The sequence below is a fragment of the Pseudorca crassidens genome, chromosome 11, assembly GCF_039906515.1.
Source record: "Pseudorca crassidens isolate mPseCra1 chromosome 11, mPseCra1.hap1, whole genome shotgun sequence".
NCBI classification, from domain to species: domain Eukaryota; kingdom Metazoa; phylum Chordata; class Mammalia; order Artiodactyla; family Delphinidae; genus Pseudorca; species Pseudorca crassidens.
Window position 1 is genome coordinate 90,383,258 of NC_090306.1, and position 27,634 is coordinate 90,410,891.

Below are 27,634 nucleotides of genomic sequence, written 5' to 3' on the forward strand. Positions count from 1 at the left end.
TTCCTTACACTTTGATTCATTGTGCTGTTTCTACCTAAGGGGAGTCACTTTGTTTACCACAAATGAAGTGTTGCCATGTGTGACTTTCGCTCAGGCTTGTCTGCAAAGTTTAAGTAAACCACACATTTTGTTATCTGTACCAGGAGAGCAGTGTGCCTGAGGAAATACTTCATTTCACTTGGCTCTTTCATGCAATACCATCCCTCCGCCTTTCCTAGCATGTCAGACAGGAATGCAGACCCCTTGGTGATGTGTGCAGTGCCCAGTATGTATTCTTCTCCGCTTTTGTACCAGTGACAACCTGTATGTGACATTTTCTTTTGTTTTATTTTAAACAGAATGCCCATAATGCTACGTAGTTCAAACTGTGTTCTTACAGGAAAAACACCTGCAGAATTTGCCAAACTGAATGAATGTCCTTTAGATCCAGGTATGTGTGATTTCTTGGATTTGTGCCCCCTTCCCTTTTTCTTTTTTTTTCTTTTTCTTTTGTTTTGCTCTTGCTGTTGTTTCACCACTTTTCCTCAAAAACGATACCAGCCTTTCTGCTTTATAGTCAACTTGGGTAAAACTTTGCAAAACATTGAGAAATTCGGTTCCAACTTTATTCTATTAGTCTGTATTTTTAAAAGGTATACCGTTTCCTCTTTTATTTCAAGTTTAAAACTTCAATACCCCAAGTTCTGATTTATTGCTGTGGTTTATCAGGCTTTCCTTTGTCTCTTTGCTCAGTGGTTTCTTTTGGTATGCTTAAAAATTCAAGAGTAATCTCACGAAGTTCCTTGTCTACCTCATCTGAAAAGTCACAAGTAGCTCACTTCAGGCTGTTTTAAATGCCATATAGAGGCAGAAAATGAAGGTCTTCTGTTTAAATTTTTTTAAGTTATATTTTTGTACTTATTTCTAGGCAGTATTTTTTTTAATTTTCAAGCTTAGCACTTAACAGAAAGTTCTTTTAATTCCTTAATTCATGTTTCACATTGATTTAGTTTATAGTTGCTCTACTCTAATTCCTTTAAATTTGCATAGATGTAGAATCCCAGAAGGTTTTGGAAAGAGGTTAACAAAGAACGTGACTTTATTAGAAACAGGATTTTGCATAAGTCAAATATATTGCCTTGTTTTTGCTTATATCCTGAAGGTAAAATTAAGTCTCACTTTATCCTGTTCTGAATTATGTGCAAAAGTATGTCATAATGTTTTACGAGTTTTATTGAATATCGAATATTATTTTGGAAACCTAATCTTAATCTGCCATTGTCAATGATTTGTTAGAAAACTAAGAGCAAATTTTAGCTTATATTGAAGATTGTCAGTTAATTCTGTGCTTATAAAATCTGAAGACTAATTTATTTAGCATTTTTTTCATTCACCTCTCATATATGTCAGCTGCTGGTGATCCATAGACCAATAAGATACGTTCCTTGTCTTCAAGAAGTTTATCATCTTGTGGTTCATTTGTATAAAATCATGTGCTGAGACTATTACCAATTCGTAAAACAGTATTGACAAACCCCTTCGAACTGAGTGATGGCCAGCACCGTGAGGTGATGGAAGAGTGATCAGGAGATCACTGCCATTACTAGATCACACTATTGGAAGAATAGCTGGTGACACCTTTCTTGTTTCCCTTGGGCAGGGGGCTACTTCATTGTTAAAGGAGTAGAAAAAGTTATTCTTATCCAAGAGCAGCTGTCTAAGAACAGGATCATCGTGGAGGCTGACAGAAAAGGGGCTGTGGGTGCTTCAGTTACCAGGTATGGATAGCAGGGATGGTGTTCTTAAGAAATATTGATCATTCCATTAGTGTCAGATGATTATCGTTCAATACGGAGGTAGCCAGTTATTTCTCTTCAATAACAGGCAGTGCAATAGTTAAACTATCTGCATTCAATTAATTGTGTTAAGTCTGTAAGCATAGAGTATTGATTTAAAATTTCCAGTGATGAAAGTGTGAGACATTGCTCAAAAGGCCATTAGTTATTTTATTCAAGTTGGACTTTACGTTAATCTGTAGCATTAAAGGAACTTTTAAAAAAGAAATTAAAAAAACACTCTTTAGTTTTTCATGTGCCTTTCAGTCTTTTCACCATTTTACATATGTATTCCTACTCTGATATAATCGGAGACTATTTTATACTTAATGAATTGTATATCATGTACTTAACATTGTATTGTTAGACCAACCTCCTTCATAGTGTACTCATTTTTCTACAACAGCATCCCTTATATCACTCCTGTAACTTCTTTTCTATGATTTATTATTATGTCATTTGAAATTTGGATGTTACTGAGTTCTGGGAATAAAAAAATGTGGCATAGTTAAAATGTCAGTATGCAGTAGAGTTTCTCTTCTGACAACCTACAGTGAACAGCTTGGCTTAGAGTTTCTGCATTTTTCCTTTCTGGTGGAGAGGCAGCTAACAATAGTGCCCATTTATTGAGCAGTTACTAGGAGCCAGGCATTGTACTAGGTGCTTTATATATACTTAATTGTCACCTCAGCCCTCCAAGATAAGTGCTGTTATTTCCATCTGAGTAACAGGCCTTGAGCACAGGGTGACATCGATCTTGAGGAAGCCAGCATTTGAATCCAGATCTAATAATTCTGCAACCCACATCTTCCTGTTGTACGCAGCTTTTGAAGCCAGGGCAATCAGGACTTGAATCCCACAGTTGTTTACTAGCTATGAGCTAGTTGGGGGAGTAGTTACTTAGCTTCTCTAAGCCTTGGTTTCCTCGTATGTGATTTGGGGGCAACACTTCGAAATAAGTCTTAGTATGTAGGAGATTAGAGCTAGTGTAAGTAGAGTGAGTAACAGTGCACACAGCATGTAGTGGGTGATCAGTATGTGTTATTATTGTGGTTGATTAAAGCTTGGAAATGTTTTTAAATCCACTAGGAAAATTACAGCTAACAGATCAATAGAAGGAGATTCCTTAGTTTCTTTTAGCTTCACTGTATGCCAAGATTGTAGGTATATTTTATTGGATTATTAGTTTAAAAACTCATAATATTTATTCATTTCCGTGTAGTTTTCCCATTATAGTGTAGGCTCATTTTGAAGTTTTTCATTTCAAATGTATAAAATTGATCAGAAATATATCCCACACTAGATCAAAGCAATTCAGGTGGAATCAAAGTGAAGTAGGTCAAAATGAATTGGTGATTGTCACTCATTCACGCACAAAACTTCCACCATAATCTCAAAGCTAAAGAAACAATTCAGGTGTTTTAAAATGTTGATGGAAGTGGCGGTGGAGGCAGGAGAGGAGTTGTGTAAAAAGACACCTATTTGGAAGAACCTTATTGATCGTTGTTGATCAGTTGAATCTTATTGATTGGTGGTCATTTGCTACTGCATATTAACTAGCTTGGAACTAAGTGGGGATGTAGTTTAACCAACTTGTGTTTCCTTACAGCTCTACCCATGAGAAAAAAAGCAGAACTAATATGGCTGTGAAACAAGGACGATTTTACTTGAGGCATAATACTTTGTCAGAAGATATACCCATTGTCATCATATTTAAGGTGAGGCTGCAGGTATCTACTGAAAATTATAAAGAATTCTTTTTATGGTTTATTTTCATATGTAATTAGAAATTTGGAGCATAAGGAGTTCTAAGAATAAAAAGATTTGTGGCATGGAGAAGCTGTCAGTATTTAAAATTGAAAGCTAATAAGACTGGGGTTCAGGTACTTTTAAAAGTAGTGATCTATTTTGTTTTTTTTAATAGATACATGGTAAAGAATTCCAAAGGTACAAAAGGGTATATAGTGATTAGTAAGCCTCCCACCCACCTGTACCTAACTGCAGTTATCCTACCAAAAGATACCGCTGCTACTGGTTACTTGTGCATCTCTCTAGAGATAGTCTGTGCATATACAGCACATGAGTATGTAGTAGGTTTCTTTTCTGTTTTTTTTACTTAACATACATTGCACACTATTTTGCACTTAGCTTGTTTTCTTTTTTGTAACTTACATCTTGGAGATAGTGTTATATTAGTTCATACAGAGCTACCATGTTCTTTTTTTTTTAAATAAATAAATAAATTTATGTATGTATGTATGTATGGCTGTGTTGGGTCTTCTTTGCTGCGCACAGGCTTTCTCTAGTTCTGGCGAGCGGGGGCTAGTCTTCATTGCAGTGCGCGGGCTTCTCATTGTGGTATCTTCTCTTGTTGCAGAGCACGGGCTCTAGGCACGTGGGCTCAGTAGTTGTGGCTCTCGGGCCCTATAGTGCAGGCTCAGTAGTTGTGGCAGACAGGCTTAGTTGCTCCATGGCATGTGGGATCTTCCCGGACCAGGGCTCAAACCCATGTCCCCTGCATTGGCAGGCGGATTCTTAACCACTGTGCCACCAGGGAAGCCCTACCATGTTCTTTTTAACCAAGGGTTCCATTTATGGGTGTACCATAATTTATTTATCCGTTCCCTTATCAGTGGACATACACAGCTCTTACTATTACAGAGCTGCTGTAATATTTTATACAGGGCAAGGATATCTGTGGGCTAAGTTCCTAGCAGTGGAATTTTCTAGGTCAGAGAGTATGGACCAAGTTTTTTGTTCTTTTGTATGGACTTCAGGATTCTGGTGAATTTCTTCATATACACGAATCTTTAAAGCTGATTTATCTTGTTTGTGAATTGTTGACTTAGAACCCAAAAGACATTTTCCCATAGAAATAATATTTAAATGGTATAGTCTTCTCAGATAATTCTCAGATAATAGTGGCCCATTTAGCCTGCTCTGCGACTTAAATATTATACATATGCTATGAATGGTTATTTGTAGTATTAGTCATTAATCAAACAGAAAAACAGTCAACATTATGTGATACAGTTGATGCTCAGTAATTGCAGATTCTGTATTTTGCAATTCTCCTACTTGCTAAAATTTATTTGTAACCCCCAAATCATCATGTGTGGTGTGATTTTACTGTTATTCACAGACACGTGCAGGCACAGAGCAGCGAAAAATTCGAGTCACCAAACGCGTACATTCCCAGCTGAGATCAAACATGGGGATACCCTGCCTTCTCATTTCAGCTCTCGTACTACAAACAAACGCCCTTTTTGCAGTCTATTTAGTGCCATGTTTTTCAAATTTTTGTGCTTTTTGTAATTGATCTTGTCATTTAAAATGGGCCCAGGCATGGTGCTGACATGCTGTGTAGTGTTTCTAATCACAAGAAGGCTGCAGTGTGCCTTACGGGGGAAAACGTGTGTGTTAGGTAAGCTTCATTCAGGAATGAGTTACAGTGCTGCTGAATGCAATTGCAATGTTAATGAGTCGACGATGATGTATATTAAATAAGATGTCTTTAAACAGAACACACATAAAGCAAGGTTCTGTATTGATCAGTTGAAGAAAGTGTAACCAGAGGCTCACAAGAACCTAACTCTGCGTTTCTCCTGGGAACAACGTTTCACTGTTCACTAATTCAGTGTTTGCAGCAACTTTGTAGAACATGAGGTATATGGGTATAAAATGAATCTTGACAACTAGGTTGATTGAAATAAAGAGCTCAGGTTATTTGAGGAATTACTGACAGATACTGGGTAATTCAGATAATTTTAGAGGTTGATAAGCCGCCAGTTGTTCATAGGTGTTGAATGGATATTGACAAGTCAGGTTCATTAACTCAGGACATATCTGTCTTCTAAAAGCAATTCCAAGAAGGAGGTTGTAGGAAATTTTTTTAATGCTTAGTATAGCTTAATGTGCTTTTGAGTTCTCTAAGTGAGATGATGCCATTTATTTTCTTTTTAGAATGATGATGATGATCGTAATAGCAGTACCATTATATTGGGGGGGGCAGAGAGAATTCTTAAATTTACTTTTTTATTACCTTTCTTCAAAGTGTATATTTTTTGTAATTATAATTTTTGTAAAAGGCAAAGTAATTTTGTCTTTTTTTTATAGGGATCCCACAGTGCTCAGCGCAGTATCTTGTGTACATAGTGGGATTTAGTGGATAACGAAAATTTTATCTATGTAAAATTACGTCTCCAGCAGAGGGCAGTATGTGACCATGCATCAGAAGGACTTTTATGGATGGTTTCAATGCTTGAAGGTGCATAGGACTGCTTTCCTTAGACCAGAAATTATAAATTAATTATAATGCAGATAATCTTATATCACTCATATGGAAAATGGATCACTAGATACATGCATGCCTTAAAACCAGAAAATCTTTATTAAATACTTTTTTTGACTAGTTGACAAAAGTTTGATAAGACAGTTTCTTCTGTCAAATTTGTTTAATATTATGTTGTAAATGTATACATATATTTATAGATGACTTATTAAATCCTTTTTAGAATGGTGCTATAAATTTACAGTGTGCATTTTTATGTAGCCAATAGTTGAGATTTCAAACTTCTCCCTTTCTGATTATAAAATAGGCCTTGCATTGTAAAAATTCAGAAAGCCACTAAAAAGTATAAGTACTTTTTTGGATATATTTTTTTCAAGACCTTTTTTCCTTTGCTTTTGTAATATACACATTGATTTTATTTTATTTTTTTCATTTAACAATGAATTGTGACTAGCTTTCCTCATCTATTAATAAAATCCACATTATTGTTTTTAGTAGGCATTGTATTATAGAATGTGTGTATGTGGTATAATCTATTAAGCAAATTCCTATAGTGTGACATTTACATGTCATTTTTTTCCCCTAAGTTTTCACTCTTATACACAACTCTGGGGGTCCTTGTACATACATGTTTGTGCATGTTGCTGATTATTTTGTGAGACTTGATTCCTGGGCATGGGATTATATATATTTTTAGAAACTTGGTGCATGTCATTAAATTTTTCTCCCGAAACGTATTCATTACATTTTAATCAGCAGTATATATGAATTAAAATAAATATTTAGAAATTTTCAGTTCAAGTAAATTGATTAAATTCATTGGTCACACATAGTTACTTTTTTTGGTCTCCCACAATAGGGATGTTTTAATAAACTTGTTTGATAACCACTATTGAGACTTTCGCATCCGGGAGGGAGCATAGAATATTGGTATCTTAGAATCAGACTGATCTAGGTTGATTTCCAGCCTCTCCACTTATTAGCTATGTGTCCTTGGGCAGATTTCCCAGTCTTCCGGAGTCTTGGATAACTATATCTAGTTAGTTATCCAAGTGAGCATTTCACCTAAGGGGGTTGTTTGAAGAGCAAATGAGATAATATATATTTTGAACAGTAGACTGCGTAGAAAGACAATGCTATTTCTTTTTACTAAGTTCTCAGAAGCCCCGGAAAATAAAGCAGGATACGAGAAAAGTCACATCATTTCTCTTTCTGTGTTGTGTGGCCCTAACAGAGACCTTGACAGTCATTAGGACTTGATGGTTGTTGATTGTAGCCAACAATTGGCTAAAAGTGACAGAATCAGCAGGGTTTCCAGACTCCATGCTGAGTCTGAATATGACGGATAAAGCTTTTAAGGCCTAGATCAGCCTTATTAATGGACTTGAATCATTACAGACGTTCTCCTGCCCATGAATCTTCCCTACTTTACATTTGTATCCCTCAGTATTCAACAGTTGCACTATGATGGCATCTGTAGTTTGAAAATTTTTATGGAAGAGAGGACAAATATCAAGGGTGTTGGGCATTGTATTATATTGAAATTTTTGATCTTTAAAGAGAAAAAAATTACAAAGTTAAAGTGGGCCATCGCAGTTCTTTTATTATCTGCTAGGACTGCTTTTGATATTGATAGGTTGACTTCTGTCTACTTTAAAGAAAAATAAGTGATTTCTGAATATTAGATATTTTAACAACTTACCCGTTTCCCATCTTCACGTAATATGTGTCAACATGTCACCGTTAGCTTACATATCATTCTCTTCTGCTCATTAGTATTCTTCTTTCTGTCTCTAAAAATCACACTTTTAGTCATACTTAGTGGATATCCAAGGAGAAGACTTCCTGCCACTTTTTAAAGAGCACCTCCCCTTATCTTTGTTCTTATTGCTGATCACCAGACTGGGTGACCTTCTGCTGAAACGTATTATCTCTGCTATTTTTTCATAAGGTTATTGAATAGCATTCACTTTTTAAAAAAATTTTTATTTTATTTTTTACATCTTTATTGGAGTATAATTGTTTTACAATGGTGTGTTAGTTTCTGCTTTATAACAAAGTGAATCAGTTATACATATACATATGTTCCCATATCTCCTCCCTCTTGCATCTCCCTCCCTCCCACCCTCCCTATCCCACCCCTCCAGGCGGTCACAAAGCACCAAGCTAATCTCCCTGTGCTATGCGGCTGCTTTCCCCTAGCTATCTACCTTACGTTTGGTAGTGTATATATGTCCATGCCACTCTCTCACTTTGTCACAGCTTACCCTTCCCCCTCCCCATATCCTCAAGTCCATTCTCTAGTAGGTCTGTGTCTTTATTCCTGTCTTACCCCTAGGTTCTTCATGACATTTTTTTTCTTAGATTCCATATATATGTGTTAGCATACGCTATTTGTCTTTCTCTTTCTGACTTACTTCACTCTGTATGACAGACTCTGGGTCCATCCACCTCACTACAGATAACTCAATATCGTTTCTTTTTATGGCTGAGTAATATTCCACTGTATATATGTGCCACATCTTCTTTATCCATTCATCCAATGATGGGCACTTAGGTTGTTTCACTCTCCGGGCTATTGTAAATAGAGCTGCAATGAACATTTTGGTACATGGCTCTTTTTGAATTATGGTTTTATCAGGGTATATGCCCAGTAGTGGGATTGCTGGGTCATACGGTAGTTCTATTTGTAGTTTTTTAAGGAACCTCCATACTGTTCTCCATAGTGGCTGTACCAATTCACATTCCCACCAGCAGTGCAAGAGTGTTCCCTTTTCTCCACACCCTCTCCAGCATTCACTTTTGACTTATTAGTTAAGTGAAATGATTTCAGATATCTGGAGTACAAAGAGTTCCATATAAAGCTAGTTTTCAGATGTCTGAATTATGTCTGTAAAGCAAACTAGTTGGGCATTTTGCTGTCATTTCCATAGCAATATGTCATTTATTTGTAGCTGTGACTTCCAAAGGCTAAATAGTCATAAAGTCAGTTCCATCTTTGGAGCTGGAGCACAGTTGATGATAACCTGACTGAGTTATCACCCTGTATTTCAGTGATCTGTTATAGGAAGAGTTTAGGCCTTTTAGAGCAAAGCGTTGCCACTGATCATTCTTCATGCACATATGGTGTCATTTACTGTGTGCTTGGCATATCTTTTCTTCATAACTTAGAAATATTTGGTAGGCCTCAGTCTGTTTAGATTCACGTTAGGCCACTCGAGAGTTCTGTGCAATTATATAATTACTGCCTAGATCAGCATCAGGACAACTTGAAGTGGCCATCCATATGTCAAATAAGGAAGGACTTTTTCATTATTAAACACCAAAAGAGGCAATCAAGTATATAGTCTTTTTTACTTGGAGATTACTGCACTAAACAGTATTAAGTTAATATAGGTGGCATTCACATGATTTAGATGTTAACTTGCCTAAAGAAAGGGGGCTCAACCAGAAAGCCACTGCCATTTCAACTCTAGGATTCTATTTATGTTTTAGTGAGACTTTTTCCTGCTGCTTGGTTTGCCATCTGTCCTGTATAGCAGCAGTCCCAAACCTTTTTGGCACCAGGGACCAGTTTCGTGGAAGACAGTTTTTCCATGGATGGGACGGCAGGGGGGATGGTCCAGGCGGTAATACGAGCGATGGGGAGTGATGCGGGGCGGCAGATGAAGCTTCGCTCGCTGGCCTGCCGCTCACCTCCTGCTGTGCGGCTCGGTTCCTAACAGGTCAAGACCGGTACCGGTCCACAGCCCAGGAGTTGGGGACCCCTGCTATATAGGTCTCTTTTTAGTGTTCTGGCTTTCTTCTGAGAAGGGAGGTGCATTAGTTACAAAGTTTCACATCAAAGGTTTTAGAGAAGGTGACTGCAAACTATTGCCTTAGTATTTTTTAAAAAAATGTTTTGGTTCCATTGAAACCCATATAACATTATTTTGAGAGATTGACAAGTAAAAATTAACTTATATTCTATTTAGCTTTTCACAGAGAAATATTCTCATCTGATGTTTCTGAGTGGCTACTTGGCAGACCAAGAAGGAAGTGCAGATGGTTCTACAGATACGCCATCACCACTGGAGTAGCTGCAACTCAGTGTGTTTGGTCAAAGGATAATCCAGTTTTTTGTTGTTTGTTTTCATTTGTTTAAAAATTAGAACTGATAATTTTTTAGGATTGCTTTCTTCGTTAATCCATGAAAGACTAAATGTCTTCATGAATTTGTGTAATTTTTGGAGTTGGTGTCTAGTGTCCATTTGAATAAGTACATCATATCAGAGATTAAGAAAACATGAAAATTAACATACAAAAAAGAGATCTGTACCCTTAGAACTTCTTTATTTGTTCACTAAACAAAACTTTTTTTGAACAAAACAAGTTATACACTTAAAATATATTTTTTTAAGTTTAGTAGATTTAATTCCCAAAGTCGGTCTATTAGTTATCTGTGCTGAATAACAAATTACAGCAGAGCCTCTGTTGGTGAGGGGTGAGGGCATGGCTTGGCTGAGTGCTTCTGGCCCAGGGTCGCTCATGAGTCGAGGTGTCAGCCAGGGCTACAGTGGTCTGAAGGCCGGATGACTGGAGCTACAGGGTGGCTCACCATCGGGGTAAGAGCCTTTGCTCCTCACCACTGCACCTTCCATGGATGCTTGAGTGTCTCCATGACATGGCTGCCGGCTGCCACAAGGGAGCCAGCAGGAAGCGGCAGTGCCTTCCATGACCGAGGCTCCAGAGTCATGCAGTCTTTTCCACCTTTTCTGTATAAATGAGTCATTAAGTTTAGCCCACACTCAAGGGGAGGAGAATTAGTCTTTACCTTTTGAAGAGAGTGTCAAAGAATTCGTGAACATTTTCAAAACCATCACAGTTGGCCTGAAAGGGACATAGCATCTATTTAACTGCCCCCCAAAGCTTCAAAACTTTAAATAAGCTTGCATCTGATCCTGAGGTATCCAAATCGAATCTTAAGATACAGACTACTAAAATTCAAATGTAGAGCTGTAGAATGTTGAGCTGGAAGGGGCCTGGTTGTGCCCTGTCGTGACAAATGAAGAAACTGGGGTGGAGGAGGTGACGTGTAATAGCGGTTGTCACGCCTGTTGTTGACATTCTCTCTTGGCTTTGGAGAGGTTCCCTTTCTGTTGTACTCAGGTTCGTGTTCTCCATGTTCTGCATCGGACTCAAAATTCCTTTTTCCTTCTCTCTCTCTCTTGTGTGTGGAGAAGAACTGAGAACTAGATCATTAAAGTTTAACTAGACAAGTACCCCTGGTTCTCTTTTCTCTGTGTAGCTAAAGGAAGAATTTTAATGCAAACATAACTTTCCCCTTCACTCCTCTGCCAAGAGAGGTTTACTGAGATTATGCTGTATTTCTTGATACGGCAGAATGCCAGGCAAATGTGTGAAGGAGTAAGCCTTAGTACCATATGGAATCGACAAAGACCTGCGTTGCCGGCTACCACCTTGAAACACTTAAAGATAAGTGGGTTTGGGCTTCCCTGGTGGCGCAGTGGTTGAGAGTCTGCCTGCCAATGCAGGGGACACGGGTTCGTGCCCCGGTCCAGGAAGATCCCACATGCCGCGGAGCGGCTGGGCCCGTGAGCCATGGCCACTGAGCCTGCGCGTCCGGAGCCTGTGCTCTGCAACGGGAGAGGCCACAACAGTGAGAGGCCTGTGAACCACAAAAAAAAAAAAAAAAAAAAAAAAGATAAGTGTGTTTCTTAAACCTGAGTGTGTTCTTGGTTTTATAAAAATCTCTTTAAAAACCTGCATCAAGTAGAGCTTGATATCTCTAGAATAGTGAAGTAAAACATCCGTTAAGAAAAATTCTTTTAGCCTGAAGGTGCATGATTTGACAGTTCTCAGAGAAATTAATCTTGTGGCAGAACTAACCGGGGTTCTGTTTATTTTCAGCCGTGCATATTTTCTGATTTACTGCTCTTTGCCTGTTGTTTTGGTTTTTTTTCAGTTTGCCTTTAACTGTGACCAGTGTCTCCACTATACCTCCCTACTTCTTTCTCATGGTGAAAATCATAGGATACTTTAAATTACAGAAGACAGTACACATACAAAAAGTGCTTGAGAACGTTTGTTTTCCTCTTCCTAATCAAAATTTCTGTTTCAGGTTCTTCTGCAGCTTGGGCTATGGCTGCCAATGCCAGGTGGCACCGTTTCTGAGAAAAGAGCTAGCTTTTGCTTAGAAGTAATACCCACAAACAATGCCAAATTAGCATAAGCAAATGTCAGTGAGTTAACACAAAGCCAACACTCATTCTATCTTTTCTTTCCTTCCTAGGCCATGGGTGTTGAGAGTGACCAGGAAATTGTGCAGATGATTGGAACAGAGGAGCACGTGATGGCTGCATTTGGGCCCAGTTTGGAAGAGTGCCAGAAAGCTCAGATTTTCACACAGATGCAGGTGTGTCTTTTCATGTTGTCCTTTGCTATGAAAGGGAATTGGAGATTTAATGCTGCTCATTGATAAAGCATCAGATGCAGTGACTTTTAAGGGTATAGGTTTGGGGAGGATGTTGGGGAGATGGGAGGAGTGGTAGAGAAGCTTTTTGACTCATTATTAGAGGGATTGGAGGAAGGAGTTTGCCTAGACAAATTATCAGCCTTTGGTGTGTAACTTAGAAGCGGGGGGACCAAGAGGCTTTTGTTCTGATAAAATAGCAACTACTCTTCTTTTCCTTATTTGCCTGAGTGATACAAGTTTTTAAACTACAGCAACTCTAGTGTAGAAGGTTTTTTTTTTTTCATGTGTTTCTCTTTAATATTCCTTTTTATTCCCTACTTCCAGTTGCTTTCAGCATCCAGTTGTATGTGGTCTGTATCCCTTTTCCTGAATTCCCAGTGTGTCCAGCAAGAAACACCCAGGTTTAGAACCCCTTTACCACCACAGAGCCTTCGTTGACTTGCCTTGGGCACTACCAGTTGGAACCTGTGGATTGTAGGACAAGACTCAAAGATGAAGTTAGGGAACTGTATATATGTTAAACATAATCAAAATAATTGCACTTCCCTTCCTATGTGACAGGGAGCCCTAATTGCCATACTTAGGATTTTTAGTTATACATTTGTAAAGTGCTTTCCTAAGTGTAAATCAGTAGTGACGTTCCTCATAGTCATCCTGGGAGGCAGGAATTCCTTACTGTAGAAGCACAATGGACAATTCTTATATATCCATACATATATTGTCTGTTCTGTGGATTGCTTACAAGGTATAAATTCCATGCTGCTTTTTTCTTGTCACCCAGGATATTATTAGAGATAGCATCTTATATCTGTTAGTATGCGTTCTGAAAAGTCAAACCAGTCTTGATATTTTCATAGACTGAGCCAAACATTTAGGAAGGTTGGTTGTCATATGTGAGTACATATAATTCAAAAGCACAAATCAGTAGGGATTATTCTTATCACTGCCTTCTTTTTCTGTAGTTAATTAACAGTCAACTCTAGTTATCAGGCAGGCAGCATCAGGAAAAGTTGTTTGGATTTAGGAGATTCTAATTTTGCTCTTCATTGAAAGTGAAATATTTAGTGAATATGCATTTTTGTTATAAACTGAAATTACATTGTCCAGGGTCTCCAAGAACATGAAGAGAAAACGTTAAGAAACACCGAGGAATTGGCTCAATTTTGGAAGATGCACTCTGCTTTAAAGCTATATAACGCCTTGGAAGAACGATTTACCTTAATGCTACCCCCGTGGATTCAGTGAGATCCATTATTCATTTATTACAAACATCATTGTCGGTCAGATAGCCTTTTCACTGTAAAGCTATTTGAACAGGGGCTAAACAGTGGGTTGGAAAATCATTCATTTATTTCTCTTAAATAGATACTGACAGAAAATTTTAGCTAACGGAACTAGAAAAGTTCAGTTAAAAGATGAGGAGAGGGGCTTCCCTGGTGGCGCAGTGGTTGAGAGTCCGCCTGCCGACGCAGGGGACGCGGGTTCATGCCCCGGTCCGGGAAGATCCCACATGCTGCGGAGCAGCTGGGCCCGTGAGCCATAGCCACTGAGCCTGCACGTCCAGAGCCTGTGCTCTGCAACGGGAGAGGCCACAACAGTGAGAGGCCTGCGTACCGCAAAAAAAAAAAAAAAAAAAAAGATGAGAATGTGCAGTTATTTAACTTAAGAAAGACAAACAAACGTTCCTAATGTGAGAAAGACAAACAGGAAGTAGAAGTTTGAGATGGCTTGTTCTCTGTATGCTGGATTAAAGCAAAGATTAATTATTTGCAACTGATGAAAGGTTACAGAGGCACAGGTAATGCAAAATGGTTGATAAGTTGAACATATGAGTTAGGGTAACATGAATATTTTATGTTATTCTAATGGAAAATGTAGCAAGTACACTTTATCTTACGTAATAGAACTTTTGACGACATGGCACTTTAGTGGATTGCTTAAAATCTGTGTTTTGTTTTGTCTTTAATGCTTCCCTTTTCAGTGGTTCCTCCACTTCTGCTCACAAAGCCTTTTTGCTGTTATATTGGTCACGGATGTTTTACATTTTCATTGCCAGGGGTTCTGATAAATAGAGAAGAAATTAGTTATTACCTTTTTGGGAGGATAGGATGCACTAGGGGTGTCATCTTGGCCTGTTTATGAACAGATTGGGCTCTTACCCTAACCCTCACACTGTGAACCCCTGGCAACTTTATTAGGTATTCTAGGGAAAAGGTGACTTTCTGCTACATCAGAAAGAATACCAGGCTCCCCTGTGTTCCTCTGTTTCTTCCTCAAAGAAGTGAAGAATCTTTAGCCTCTTTCCCAAGGGAACTAGAAGACCAAATTTTTTTTTTTTTTTTTTTTTTGCGGTACGCAGGCCTCTCACTGTTGTGGCCTCTCCCGTTGCAGATCACAGGCTCCGGACACACAGGCTCAGTGGCCATGGCTCACGGGCCCAGCTGCTCCGCGGCATGTGGGATCTTCCCGGACCGGGGCACGAACCCGTGTCCCCTGCATCGGCAGGTGGACTCTCAACCACTGAGCCACCAGGGAAGCCCTAGAAGACCAAAATTTAATGAAGACAGCTCAGTTTAGGGAAAACTGAAGTGCCTGTCTATTCGTGGTTCCCACCAACTGCTGACTTGCCTCCGTCAGTTACTTAGTTACTACTTACTGCTAGGTTACCCGCAGCTTGTGTTTTAAAGGTCTTAAGTTTATCTTACACTCTAAATGACCTTTTTTTTTAACCAGGGAAGATTCCTAGATTTGATGTCCAGTCTTAACAGAGGAGTTCCATTTAGTTCTAGGCACTATTTTAGTTGTTAGGAATCGAGGAAGAAGATGACATGTCATCTAGTAAGAGAGCCATACAGGTAAATAGACAATTAAAATATAGTGTGATCTGAACATGAATGGAAGTACTCAATTCTTTATACATAAGAAATTAAAATAGCACAGAGAAAGGAGTGTGGTTAGGAAAGGCTTCAAAGAGGAAGTGATACCCGATCTAGGTTTTGCAGCATGGAGAAGAAATTTCCCAGGCAGGTAACTGGGGACAGGAATTCCAGGATAAAGAGTCATCCCTTTCTTCTAACTGAAAACCAGTTAAAAAAAAAAAATGCATTCATTGCCTTTACAAAATAATAAGAACCACATTATCCTCTTCTTTTCAAACTTTTTTTTCTGGAAAAATTTCAACATATACAAAGTATACGGAATAGTATTATGAACCCCATGTGCCTATCACCCAGCTTCAACAATTAAAAACACTTTGCCCTTCTTGTTTCATCTAGATCTCTACCTCCTCCTCACCTATTACTTGATTAGTTTTTAATATTTCATTTTTTAGGTAAAATGTATATACACTGATAAGTACAAATCTTAATTTTTATAAGATATAGAATATTTCCATTACCCCAGAAAGTTCCCTCGTGCCCCTCCTAGTTAGTTTTCACTTCTGTTATCTTCTTCCCCCACTGATCTTATTTCTTCACCATAGATTAGTTTTGCCTGTTCTAGAATTTTATATATGGAATTATGCAGTTGTAAACTTCTTGGTGTCCAGCTTTTTTTGTTGAGCGTATTGTCTTAGATTCAGCCAAGTTGTTCCTCTTTATGTCATCTATCCACGTGGTCTGTTCCTTTTTATTGTTTTTTTTGTTTTCTGTGTGGTTTTTTTTTTGTCTTTTTTTTTTTTTAATTTGGCCACACTGCACAGCTTGCAGGTTCTTAGTTCCCCAACTAGGGATTGAACCTGCACCCCTGCAGTGAAAGCACAGAGTCCTAACCGCTGGACCACCAGGGAATTCCCATGTTCCTTTTTATTGCTGAGTAGTGTTCCATTGTATGAATATACCACAGTTTGTTATCTTTTCCTGTTGATGGACGTTTGGTTTGTTTCACTCTTTTCCTGTTATGAATAAAACTGCCGTAAACGTTTGTGTACAAGTCTCTGCCTGAACAGTTTGGCATTTCTTTTGGATAAATACCTAGGCGTAGAATTGCTGGATCAAAAAGCAGTTGTGTATGTAACTTTTATAAAGTTGGAACTGCCAGATCTTTTCCCAAAGTGATGGTACCGTTTTGCAGTACCCCCAGCTGTGTCTGAGAGTTCTGATTGCTTCACATCCTCACCAACATTCAGTGTTGTCAGTCTTTTTAACTTTAGCTATTCTAGTGGGTGTTTGGTGGTATCTCATTGTGGTTTTAATCATGCATCTTCCAGATGACTAAGGATGTTGAACACTTTTTCATGTGCTTATCGACTTCCTTTGTGAGGTGTCTGTCCAAATCTTTCGCTCGTTTTCCTTATTGAGTTGCCTTTTTATTATTGAATTTCAGAGTCCTCTTTAAAAAATATAAATATAAAATTAAAAAATATGTACATATATCCTGGATATAAATCCCTTGTCAGGTTTATGTATTGCAGGCATTTTCTCCCAGCCCATTACTTCCCTATTCATTATCTTAACTGTGATGAACAGTTTTTAATTTTGATAAAGTCTGATTATCAGTAGGGTGTTTTTATTTGTTTTTTTAATGGTTATTGATTTCCATTTAAAGAAATCTTTGCCTACCCCAAGAGCAGTAACATATTCTCCTATGTTTTATTCTGGAAGCATTATAGTTTTACTTTTTATGTTTATGTCTAAAATCCATCTTAAACTAATTTTCTATTTGGTGTGAAATAAGGGTCAAGGTTAATTTTTTACTTTATGGGTATTTAGTTGTTTTGACATCATTTATTGAAAAGACTTTCCTTCGCCCATTGAATTGCTTTGGCACTTTTGTCAAAAATCAATTGACCATAAAAGTTGGTTTATTTCCGTTTGTCCTTACCCTCGCATCACACTGTCTTGATTACTATAGCTTTATAGTTGAAATCACGTAATGTAAATCCTCTGACTTTTTCAGGATTGTTTCGGCTGTTCTTTTTCATTTCCATATATATTTTGGAATCAATCAATTTTTGTTTTTTAAAAAGCCTGCCAGGAGTATAATTAGCAATTATGATATATCGCTTGGTCAGTTTGGAGAGAATTTTAACAGTAAGCCATCTTAACACTATTATATGTTCCAGTCCATGAAAATGGCATAACCCTCAATTTATTTAGGTTTTGTTTTCTTTCAGCAGTGCTTTGTTAATTTCAGGATAGAGGTCATACATGGTGTAATTCCTTCTTCAGGGGAAAAACTACTACTCCAAAGCATTAACTATAGACTGTGGTGCTCTCTGGGAGGAAGATTGATGGCTGATACATCTATTTCCTCTGTATTTTCTAAATTTCCTACAATGATCATGTATCAATTTTATAGTAAGAAAACAAATTATAAAATAAAAAAGGAACCAGTATATTAAATAGCATGTAAATGCTTCTTTGTCATTGGTTTATGACAAATGTTGATTTTTGACTAGGACCAATCCAGCTTTCTCTATAACCAGAATCCTTGTCTGTTTTGCTTATAGTGTCATGTATGGGTAGTTTAACAAATTCTCTCTGATGATGTCATTCAAACATTATTATAAATATATTCTGTCTTTTCCAGGCTTTAAAATATATAGGGAACAAAGTAAGAAGGCAAAGGATGTGGGGAGGTGGACCAAAGAAAACCAAAATAGAAGAAGCAAGAGAGCTCCTGGCTTCTACCATTCTGACCCATGTACCAGTGAGTAACCCCTTTGCAACTGAATAATGATCGTCGTGGGGTCCGTGCATTTCTGTTAAAGAATTTTGAATGCAAGTTTACATTAATTAAAGTATAGCTCCTTAAGAAAAGAGAGAATCGTAAAGAGGACTATCCAGAGGACTGCCCTGGAAATAGTCTTCCATTATCAATAGTTTATTTGTACTTAGAGAATGTTAGCTGTATTGTATCATCATCATGTTTACTCTCTCGTTTCTTCTTTCAATCCAAAATTACAGTTTTTTTATATTCATGTATATAGTAGCACTGCTACTAGATTTCTCCTTTTGAAGGACAGGGATGGTGTCTTAGATATTTTTAAATAACTTAAAACGAGCTTACAGTGCCTTGCCCACATGGATACTTTTTTTTTAAATTGTGGTAAAATATGCATAACATAAAATTTACCTATTTTTAAAAAATTTTATTTATTTATTTATTTTTGGCTGTGTTGGGTCTTTGTTTCTGCATGCAGGCTTCCTCTAGTTGTGGCGAGCAGGGGCTACTCTTCGTTGTGGTGCACAGGCTTCTCATTGTCGTGGCTTCTCTTGTTGCGGAGCACGAGCTCTAGGTGCATGGGCTTCAGTAGTTGTGGCACACGGGCTCAGTAGTTGTGGCTCATGGGCTCTAGAGCGCAGGCTCAGTAGTTATGGCACACGGGCTGGACCAGGGCTCAAACTCGTGTCCCCTGCGTTACGAGGTGGATTCTTAACCACTGCGCCACCTGGGAAGTCCCAAAAATTTACCTTTTTTTTTTTTTTTTTTTTTTTTTTGCGGTACGCAGGCCTCTCACTGCTGTGGCCTCTCCCATTGCGGAGCACAGGCTCCGGACGCGCAGGCTCAGCGGCCATGGCTCACGGGCCCAGCCGCTCCGCGGCATGTGGGATCTTCCCGGACTGGGGCATGAACCCGTGTCCCCTGTATCGGCAGGCGGACTCTCAACCACTGCGCCACCAGGGAAGCCCCCATTTTTATATGTACATTTCTGAGGCATTAGGTACATTCTCAATGTTATGTTACCATCACTACCATAGATACTTATTAAAATATTGGATGGGCTTATCTGCTAGACCTTGAATTTTAGAGTTCACATTGTCCAGCCTCCTTCACTTACAGTGAAGATGCCCAGGTCTGGCAAAGCTAGATGATTTACCTTGTCATCCAGCTGGTTAGTTGTCAGAGAGAGAGAGAACTAGAATCCCATCTTCTGACCCTTAATATTTATTTTTTTAAATTAACTTATTATTAAACAGAGATCAGCCATGTTGGCAAGAGTCGTTCTTCCCCCACTCCCATTTAATATATATGCTACTCTTTCTAAGTTATAAAATTATTTGTTAGTCAGACTATCTTGTTAACCAAACAGTCTGGTTTTTGATGAATTAGCATGTGTATTATGCACTATGATCTAATTCAGGGATTGCAGACACTACATTCAGGGGCTGATTAGAAATAAAGGAAAGTTGAAGGAACTGCAGAAGTGAACAGTGACCACCTAAACTGAATCTTAATGATTGTTTTCTTATTTTGAAACACCTTCTTAGCCAAATAATATGGGTCTCTGATTCTGCCCTTTGGCTGCCACTCCTTTATGTTTATCCTTGATCTAATTCAAAGAATTAGAAAACTCTTAATGTTAAAGCTGTGTCTGAACTGAATTTTAGGTGATTAGAAAAACAGTTTATGGGCTTCCCTGGTGGCGCAGTGGTTGAGAGTCCGCCTGCCGATGCAGGGGACGCGGGTTCGTGCCCCGGTCCGGGAAGATCCCACATGCCGCGGAGTGGCTGGGCCCGTGAGCCATGGCCGCTGAGCCTGCGCATCCGGAGCCTGTGTTCTGCAACGGGAGAGGCCACAACAGTGAGAGGCCCGCGTACTGCAAAAAAAAAAAAAAAAACGCAAAAATGAGTAGTGGAAATAACAAGGGCTTCAGAGCCAGAGAGACAAGGGTTCAAACTGGGTTTCTTAACTTCCTAGCTGATTTACTTTGGGCAAATCTTAACTTTTCTAAGCTTCAGTTTTCTCATCTGAACAATGAAACTAATACCATTGTGCCAATTCAGTGGTAGGGTGCACATAAAGCTCCATGGTTTGCTGGCTCCCAGACATGGCCATCACGTCTCCATTGGGGCCTCACTTAGCTTTGTACAACAGCTGAGGAGACCTTTTGGTTAAAGAAGCCTTAGCTGATAGAATGCTGGCTATACCAAAATTTATTTATGTAAATTGATAAAGCTGAACATTGGTACTTTTGTGTGGTTGCAGTGGGCCTAAGCTACCGTTTCTATAGTTTTGTCAGGGCTTCCCTGGTGGCACAGTGGTTAAGAATCCACCTCGTAACACGGGACATGGGTTCGAGCCCTGGTCTGGGAAAATCCCACATGCCATGGAGCAACTAAGCCTGTGAGCCACAACTACTGAGCCCGCATGCTACAACTACTGAAGCCTGTGTGCCTAGAGCCTATGCTCCGCAACAAGAGAAGCCACCGCAATGAGAAGCCTGTGCACCGCAATGAAGAGTAGCCCCTGCTCGCTGCAACTAGAGAAAGCCCCTGCGCAGCAACGAAGACCCAACGCAGCCAAAAATAAATAAATAAAATAAATACATTTTTTAAAAAAAGAAGTTTTGTTATATATGATCCAGTGAGGAGTAAAGTCAGAATAGATAAACCAAGAAAAGACCTTCATTTTCCGGAATGGTTTAGGACAGTATTTACCTAAGAATACTGTTAGAGGTGATTTTAGATTATATAAGGACATTTTTCTTTAAATAATTATGTACTTATTAGAAAAAATACAACTAGCACATTAAATCCATTTCTGTGATATTTAGGATTTTATGGTATTATTGTATAGATGAAGCTTACTTAAAAATGAGTTGTTTAAAGTTGACCAAAAATATTAAATAATTAGGACTTTAAGTGTTACAGAGATATGACAATAATCATGATGGTGGTACTTGAATGACTAAAATGTAGAAAGCACTGGTTCAGATGTATCTACATAGAGGGAGAGAGATAGGCAGGATGCCCAGCAGTCCCTACACTTGTACTTGAGGCTTTGGCTCCGAAGCCCAGCCTCTCAGTTCCTTGGAAGTGAGAGTTTTTCAGACTACGTAGTAGAGTCAGCATCACCTGGGAACTTGCCAGAAGTTCTTGGACTCTACCATAGACATAATGAGTCAGACACTCTGGGAGTGGGGCCCAGCAATCTGTTCTAACAGGCCCTGCAGTAATTATGATGCACACTAAAATTTGAAACCACTGCTCTAAGGGTTTCCCCAAGATGCCTAAGACCTCTTTTTTCCTCCAAGATAATATTAAAAGGACTCCAGAGTTTTGGCGATAACAATTCTGTTTCAGTGTTCCAAGCTCATTTGGTAGGTCTTTTTTCTCTCCCTCTTTCAGATAGTTCACAAAGGGATAACGGAACTATTATTGGCATTCTACCAAAAAGTGATGTCAGCTACTAGATTAAAGGATTCCCACTCTCCATATCAGTAGGAAAAATGGGCTCAGTATTAACTTATTTTTTCAATTTAGACCTAAGGTTTACTTTTCAGCATATAGTAGTTTAAAAAGGGGGGAACGGCAAAATGAGTTAATGTTCAAGTGCCTTTTAAAGTGCAGTGGGGCATCTGCTGTAAATATCCATATTTATTTCTACTTATAAATGTCTTGAGAGAGTCTCCCACTATTTATGCAAAATAAACACGTGATTCGGACTTTGTTAAAAGTTGAAAATTTGGTTAATGAAAATTTGCTTCATTTTTTTCATTAACAAAAAAAGTAAATACAACTAGAAGAGTTACATGTTCAATGTAACTCACCACATTAAAATCAGAAAAAAGAAATAAATTAGATGTATCTGAATGGAGGACCATACAGTTTGTAAATACCAACTGCAAATGTAAATTACTTATAGCTACTCAAAGACTGGGTTCTTCTGCTCAGTGTTGTGGTAGTTGGTGTTAGGGTTATAGGGTTTTTTTGTTTGTTTATTTGTTTGTTTGAGGATGGACCAGAGACTTTTCTTTTTGAAGATCTAGATTTATTCCAACCTTTCTTATTGATGTAATTGTTTTGTGAGTACAAGATGACACAATAGCTTTTAGGGCTGCTTTTTCTCTTACCAGATTCCAAAATTAACACATTTCTCTTAACACATTCTAAAGTTCTCAGTAACAGAAAGGGGATAAATTGACCTAATGAAGACGTGAAACTTCCTTTGAAGGAGAATGAACTTTTGGAAACATATACAGAATTTCTAACATCCTGTATCATTTAGTGTAATTCCTTAGCAGCAACAGAAGAATGTGTGAAGGAGACCGGTTGCTGTTCTTTAATCTGTCAGTGATAAACTTAATAGGATATCATTGGGATCTTACTCAATGATTAAGGAAAGTAAAACAGAAATTTTATAATATGAATTTTCTATAGTCAAGCCTATAAAATGTTCCTTAGAATTGGCAGAAGCTTAGTCCATACTCTCAGAACTCATCGTTTAGGTTGTAGAGAAAGAATTTACCTAGTTACCTAAGGTTTTTGTCTCCCCAAACAAACCAGTGCAATGATTTAACCAGTTCTGATTTAACTTACTGATTGGGCCAGATTTGTTTATGTAGATTTCAGTTGTAGAGTTATTTATTGCTGCGTAACAAACATTTCCAAAATTTAATGGCTTGAGATAACAGTTTTTTGCTCTCTCTCATGGTTCTCTGGTTTGACTGGGCTCGGTGGTGGGGAAGGAGGTTCTCAGTTTGGGTCTCATGAAGTTGCAGACAGACAGCAGCTGAGGATGGAGTCATCCAAAGGCTCGACTGGGGTGGACATCCAAGATGCATCTTCACTCATATCTCTGGCTCCTCATTGCTTTTCCAAGTGGCCCTTTTCTCCCCAACAAAATTTCCTAGACTTCTCACATGGTACTTCAGGACTTTAAGAAAAAGGAAGTGGAAACTTCTAGTTTACAGGCCAACCCAGAGTGGGTGATGGACTCCACCTCTTAATGAAGGAATGGCATAAAACATATAGGGAGGGAAGGAGTTGATGGTGGTCATCTTTGAAGAAAAGTTACCATAGGTATTGAGTACAAAGATGAAAAGTCATCATCTCAGCTCTCAGGAAGTTTATAGACTAGTTGAATTTCTTTGAATGGGGAGAATCAAAACAGTTCATTATTTTCTTATTTAAATATGATAACATTGACTGTTTTCTTGAGGCACCTTAAATTTTAATGTGCATTGTCTCAGAAATTTTCTGTGATTTCTGAATTACAGGTTAAAGAATTCAATTTCCGAGCCAAATGTATCTATACCGCAGTGATGGTGCGAAGAGTAATTCTGGCCCAAGGAGATAATAAAGTTGACGACAGAGATTATTATGGTAACAAGCGATTGGAGTTGGCAGGACAGGTGATTTAATTATTTTATGTCAGGAATCTTATTTTATTTTCCTCAATAAAAATTAATTTAGTGTTCATTTTAGATAGGAGGAAGAGATGGTTGAATGGAATATAGGTTTTGTATATTTGGAGTATAAACATTCACACATGACTTACTATCTCTGACTTAACAATTGCTATGAAAACTCTTAGTTCTTTAAATATGTTAATAGTGTTACCTATATTATATCTTTTTTTGAGATGTTTACCCTCATTCTGTTTAATGTAGGACATGATGTATGGCTTTAAGTAATATCATTTATTCAGTTAACAAATATTTATTAAACTCCTATCGTGTGCCAGGCATAGTTCTAGAAACTGGTATACAGGGAAAATAAGACAGACAAAGGTCCCTTTTCTCTTAGTCCATATAGTCTAGTGAGAAAGATAGACAATAAATAAGTAAACAATCCCCTAACTTTTTTGGTGATGTAGTAGAAGTAGGTTAATGAGGACATCTTTTATCTCATTTTCAGTCTTAGCCTGATAAATTTTACCTTGTTTTGAGAGTATGTATCCCCTTCAACTGGGTAACAGGTGTCTAAAACTTTGAAACTTCATGTTTCAGCATTTAAATCAGAACCTTTAAATCAAACAGCTAGAATATAGACCTGGCTGCTTTTGGTATTTTCTCTCTTTTATTTATTTAGTTGGTTGGTTGGCCGGTTGCACTGGGTCTCAGTTGTGGTGGGTCTTAGTTGCGGCGGGCAGGCTCCTTAGTTGTGGCTCCAGGGCTCTTTAGTTGCAGTTTGCCAGCTCCTTAGTTGCAGCACGTGGGCTCCTTGTTTGCAGCAGGTGGGCTCCTTACTTGTGGCATGCAAACTCTTAGTTGCAGCATGCGTGTGGGATCTAGTTCCTTGACCAGGGATTGAACCCAGGCCCTCTGCACTGAGAGTGCAGAGTCTTATCCACTGTGCCACCAGGGAAGTCCCTATCTTTGGTTTTAAAAAAGTGCCTTGGTGTGGTGGTCTCTGTTAATATCCTACTTAGGGCTCACTAAGTTCTTAAGTCTGTAAATTTATATCTAATCAAATTTGAGACATTTTTAGTCTTTATTTCTTTAAATATCTTTTTTGTACTATTCTCTCGTCTCCTTCTGACTCATTATATTGTTAGGCCCTTTGGTATTAAGGCTCTGTTGATTTTTTTTTCAATTTTACTCTCTTTTTCAGATTGGATAATTTCTACTGATCTATTTTCAGGTTCCCTTACTTTTTCTTATGTTGTCTCTAATATGCTATTACACTCATCCAGTTAATTTCTTAGTTTAGATATTGTATTTTTCAGTTGTAGAAATTTCATTTGGGTATATTTTCTCTACTGAGATTTCTTGTTTGTTTATTCATCACAACCATATTTTCATTTACACCCTTGAACTTTAACAGCTGTTTTAGAATTCTGGTCTAATTCCAACATATCAATCATCTCCGGGTCAATTTCTTGATTAAATTTTCTCTTGAGTATGGGTCATGTTCTCCTTTTTCTTCATGTGTGTAACAATCTTGGATTGTATCCTGATGGACATTGTGGATGATGAATGGTAGAGACTCAGGATTCTCTTTTATTCCTCTGAAGAATGTTTGTTTTTTGTTTGTTTTAAGGCATTTAACTTGGCTGTAAACCTCTGAATCCTGTCTCCTTGCAGCAGACAGCTGAAACATTCTGTATAGTTCTTTCAACCATAGCTGGACTGTAAGATGTTCCTTCCCCCATTCTTGTGGTTATTTGTCTTACCAATTTAAGCAAGTATTTTTAATTTTTAAAGAACAATGTTATGATTAAAAAATAATTGTAACAGTAAACATTATAAAAGCAGCAGATATTAAAATAAAACTAATAATACACAGTAAAAATGTTTTTAAAACATTTAACATTTAACAAAAAACATTTAACATAACATATTAGCACAGTAAAAATACTTTAAAACAATTACAAGGAAGTTTACAGTGAAAATGAGTCTTTCTCCCACTCTGACCCCCCCCCCACCCTTTCACCTGACCCAGTTCTCAGTTCCTCCCTCCAGTAATGGTTACTTTTCCCTTCATCTCCTCTATCCTTCCAGAGACACCCTATGCATATACAAGTATCTTTATTAACTGGCTTTTTAAAGTTTTACTGTTGGAAGCTCATGGCTGTGGACATTCAGGCCTGTGTGAATTTATGCTAAGTTTTCTGGCCTCCTTTGGGGTCCTTTGTCAAGGGCAAGTTTGGAGTCAGGCTTTGCAGTTTTAGAAGAAATCACATAAAGGAACATTTTGTCCTCATTAGTATGAAACGTATATTCAAAGCAGTATGTCTGCTTACTTAGTGGGGATTTAATCATTAAATGTGTGTGTTGCCACAGAATTTGACATATGCCTGCTTTTGTGCTTTTTAGTTACGAAAATTTTCATGTATACAGGACTATATATAACACGTATGTGTGTTTGTGTATTAAGACTCAATAAAGCAGATATTCACATGTCCCAACTCAAGAGTGAACACAGCATTAGTATGTTTGAATCTTTTTATGTGCTTTCTGTGATTCTCACCTGCCCCTCCCATCTGTCTGTTCTGGAGGCTCTGGCCAGGTGCCTGCCTATTTACCTGGTGCAAAGCCATCCCAACACATTCCTGAGCATTTACTGTGAGATTCAGTGAAGCACAGGTCCATTTCCCGGGAGCATCCCTCAGCAGGCCTGAGCTTCAGGTGTGAGTTTCAAGATTTTTAAAGCATGAAGTCTTACTCAGAATCCCAATATTGAAACAGATAAAAGTTGAGCCTCTCTGGTTGAGGTGGGGTATAAGGGCTTGTTTCTCTGCCTGTTTGCCCTTCCCCTGAAACTCCTCTGTGAAGTTCATAAACACAGTCTTACTGCTCTACAGAACCAGGTGTAGACTTTTTTTTTTTGGCCCCGAGGCATGTGGGATCTTAGCTCCCCAACCAGTGATCGATCCTGCACCCCCTGCACTGGAAGGTGAAGTCTTAACCACTGGACCGCCAGGGAAGTCCCCAGGTGTAGACTGTTTAGCAGGCTTGTCAGGGTCCTTGATGATCTTGCCCCTGTGCACCCTTCCAGCCTCATCTCATGCTAAGGTGAGCCACTCCTTTCCAAACAGTGTGATGCTCTTTCATCCTTTGAGTTATGTCTTCTGCCTAAGTTGCCCCTCCCTTATCTCCCCTTCTCCTTCCCCATCATGAGGGGCTCCTACGCATTCATCATTCTTTGAAACCACCTGTGAACCCCAGGAGTAGTTAGTAGCTCAGTTGTTTAGGTCTTTATTTGCATGCTGAATTGCTGCACAATTCTCTACCTGCTCGCTTCTTTCCCCCTTTAGACTGTAAACTCATTGAGGGCAGGAACCACTTACATTCATATTCATCTCTCTGTCCCCAGATAAAGTACTAGACACCGGAGATACAATAGTGAATGAGACTTGATGGGGCACCTGCTCTCAACAGTGTACATTTTGGTAGAGGAGACAAACAAGGAACAAGTAAACAGTAAATAAATGTGATATTAGATGGTCATAAGTGTTTAAGGCAAACCAAAAACAGACTAATTAATATTAGAGCTAGAGTTGGGATGTTGGTTGGGGGAAGGGGTGTTAACTTTATTCTGGATGGTCAGGAAAGACCTCTTTGAAAAAGCGATATATTTTAAGCCGAGCCCTCAGACATTCCAGCTGAGACTTGAGTGAGGAGAAGCCAGTCTCACGCAACCTCAGGAACTGCATTCCATCAAGAGACCCGCACAAGCAACATACATCCCCAGGCAGCGCCTGTATTGGAGGAACTGGAAAAGGAGCATTGTGGCTGGAGTGTGAGGTTTAGGGATGGTGAAAGAGGACATTGTAGAACTAGCATCATAGGCCATGGGAAGAGTTTTGGATTTAATTTCGCATGCAGTGGAAAACCACGAGAGAGTCATAATCGGGGAAGTGACACCATCTGATTTTCAGTTTAAG

At 38.5% G+C, this 27,634-nt stretch overlaps 1 protein-coding gene across 4 annotated transcripts in view; it reads left to right on the plus strand.

Annotated features, from left to right (window-relative positions):
* The window catches only part of POLR3B (RNA polymerase III subunit B), a 158,621-nt gene that overhangs the window by 16,588 nt on the left and 114,399 nt on the right, over positions 1-27,634 (plus strand). For all 4 annotated transcript variants that reach the window (XM_067697835.1, XM_067697832.1, XM_067697833.1 and 1 more), the window contains exons 7-12: positions 339-430; positions 1,640-1,757; positions 3,424-3,532; positions 12,398-12,520; positions 18,110-18,229; positions 23,523-23,657. In XM_067697835.1, the coding sequence (XP_067553936.1) occupies positions 339-430; positions 1,640-1,757; positions 3,424-3,532; positions 12,398-12,520; positions 18,110-18,229; positions 23,523-23,657 (697 nt within the window). The remainder of the gene's footprint in view (positions 1-338; positions 431-1,639; positions 1,758-3,423; positions 3,533-12,397; positions 12,521-18,109; positions 18,230-23,522; positions 23,658-27,634) is intronic.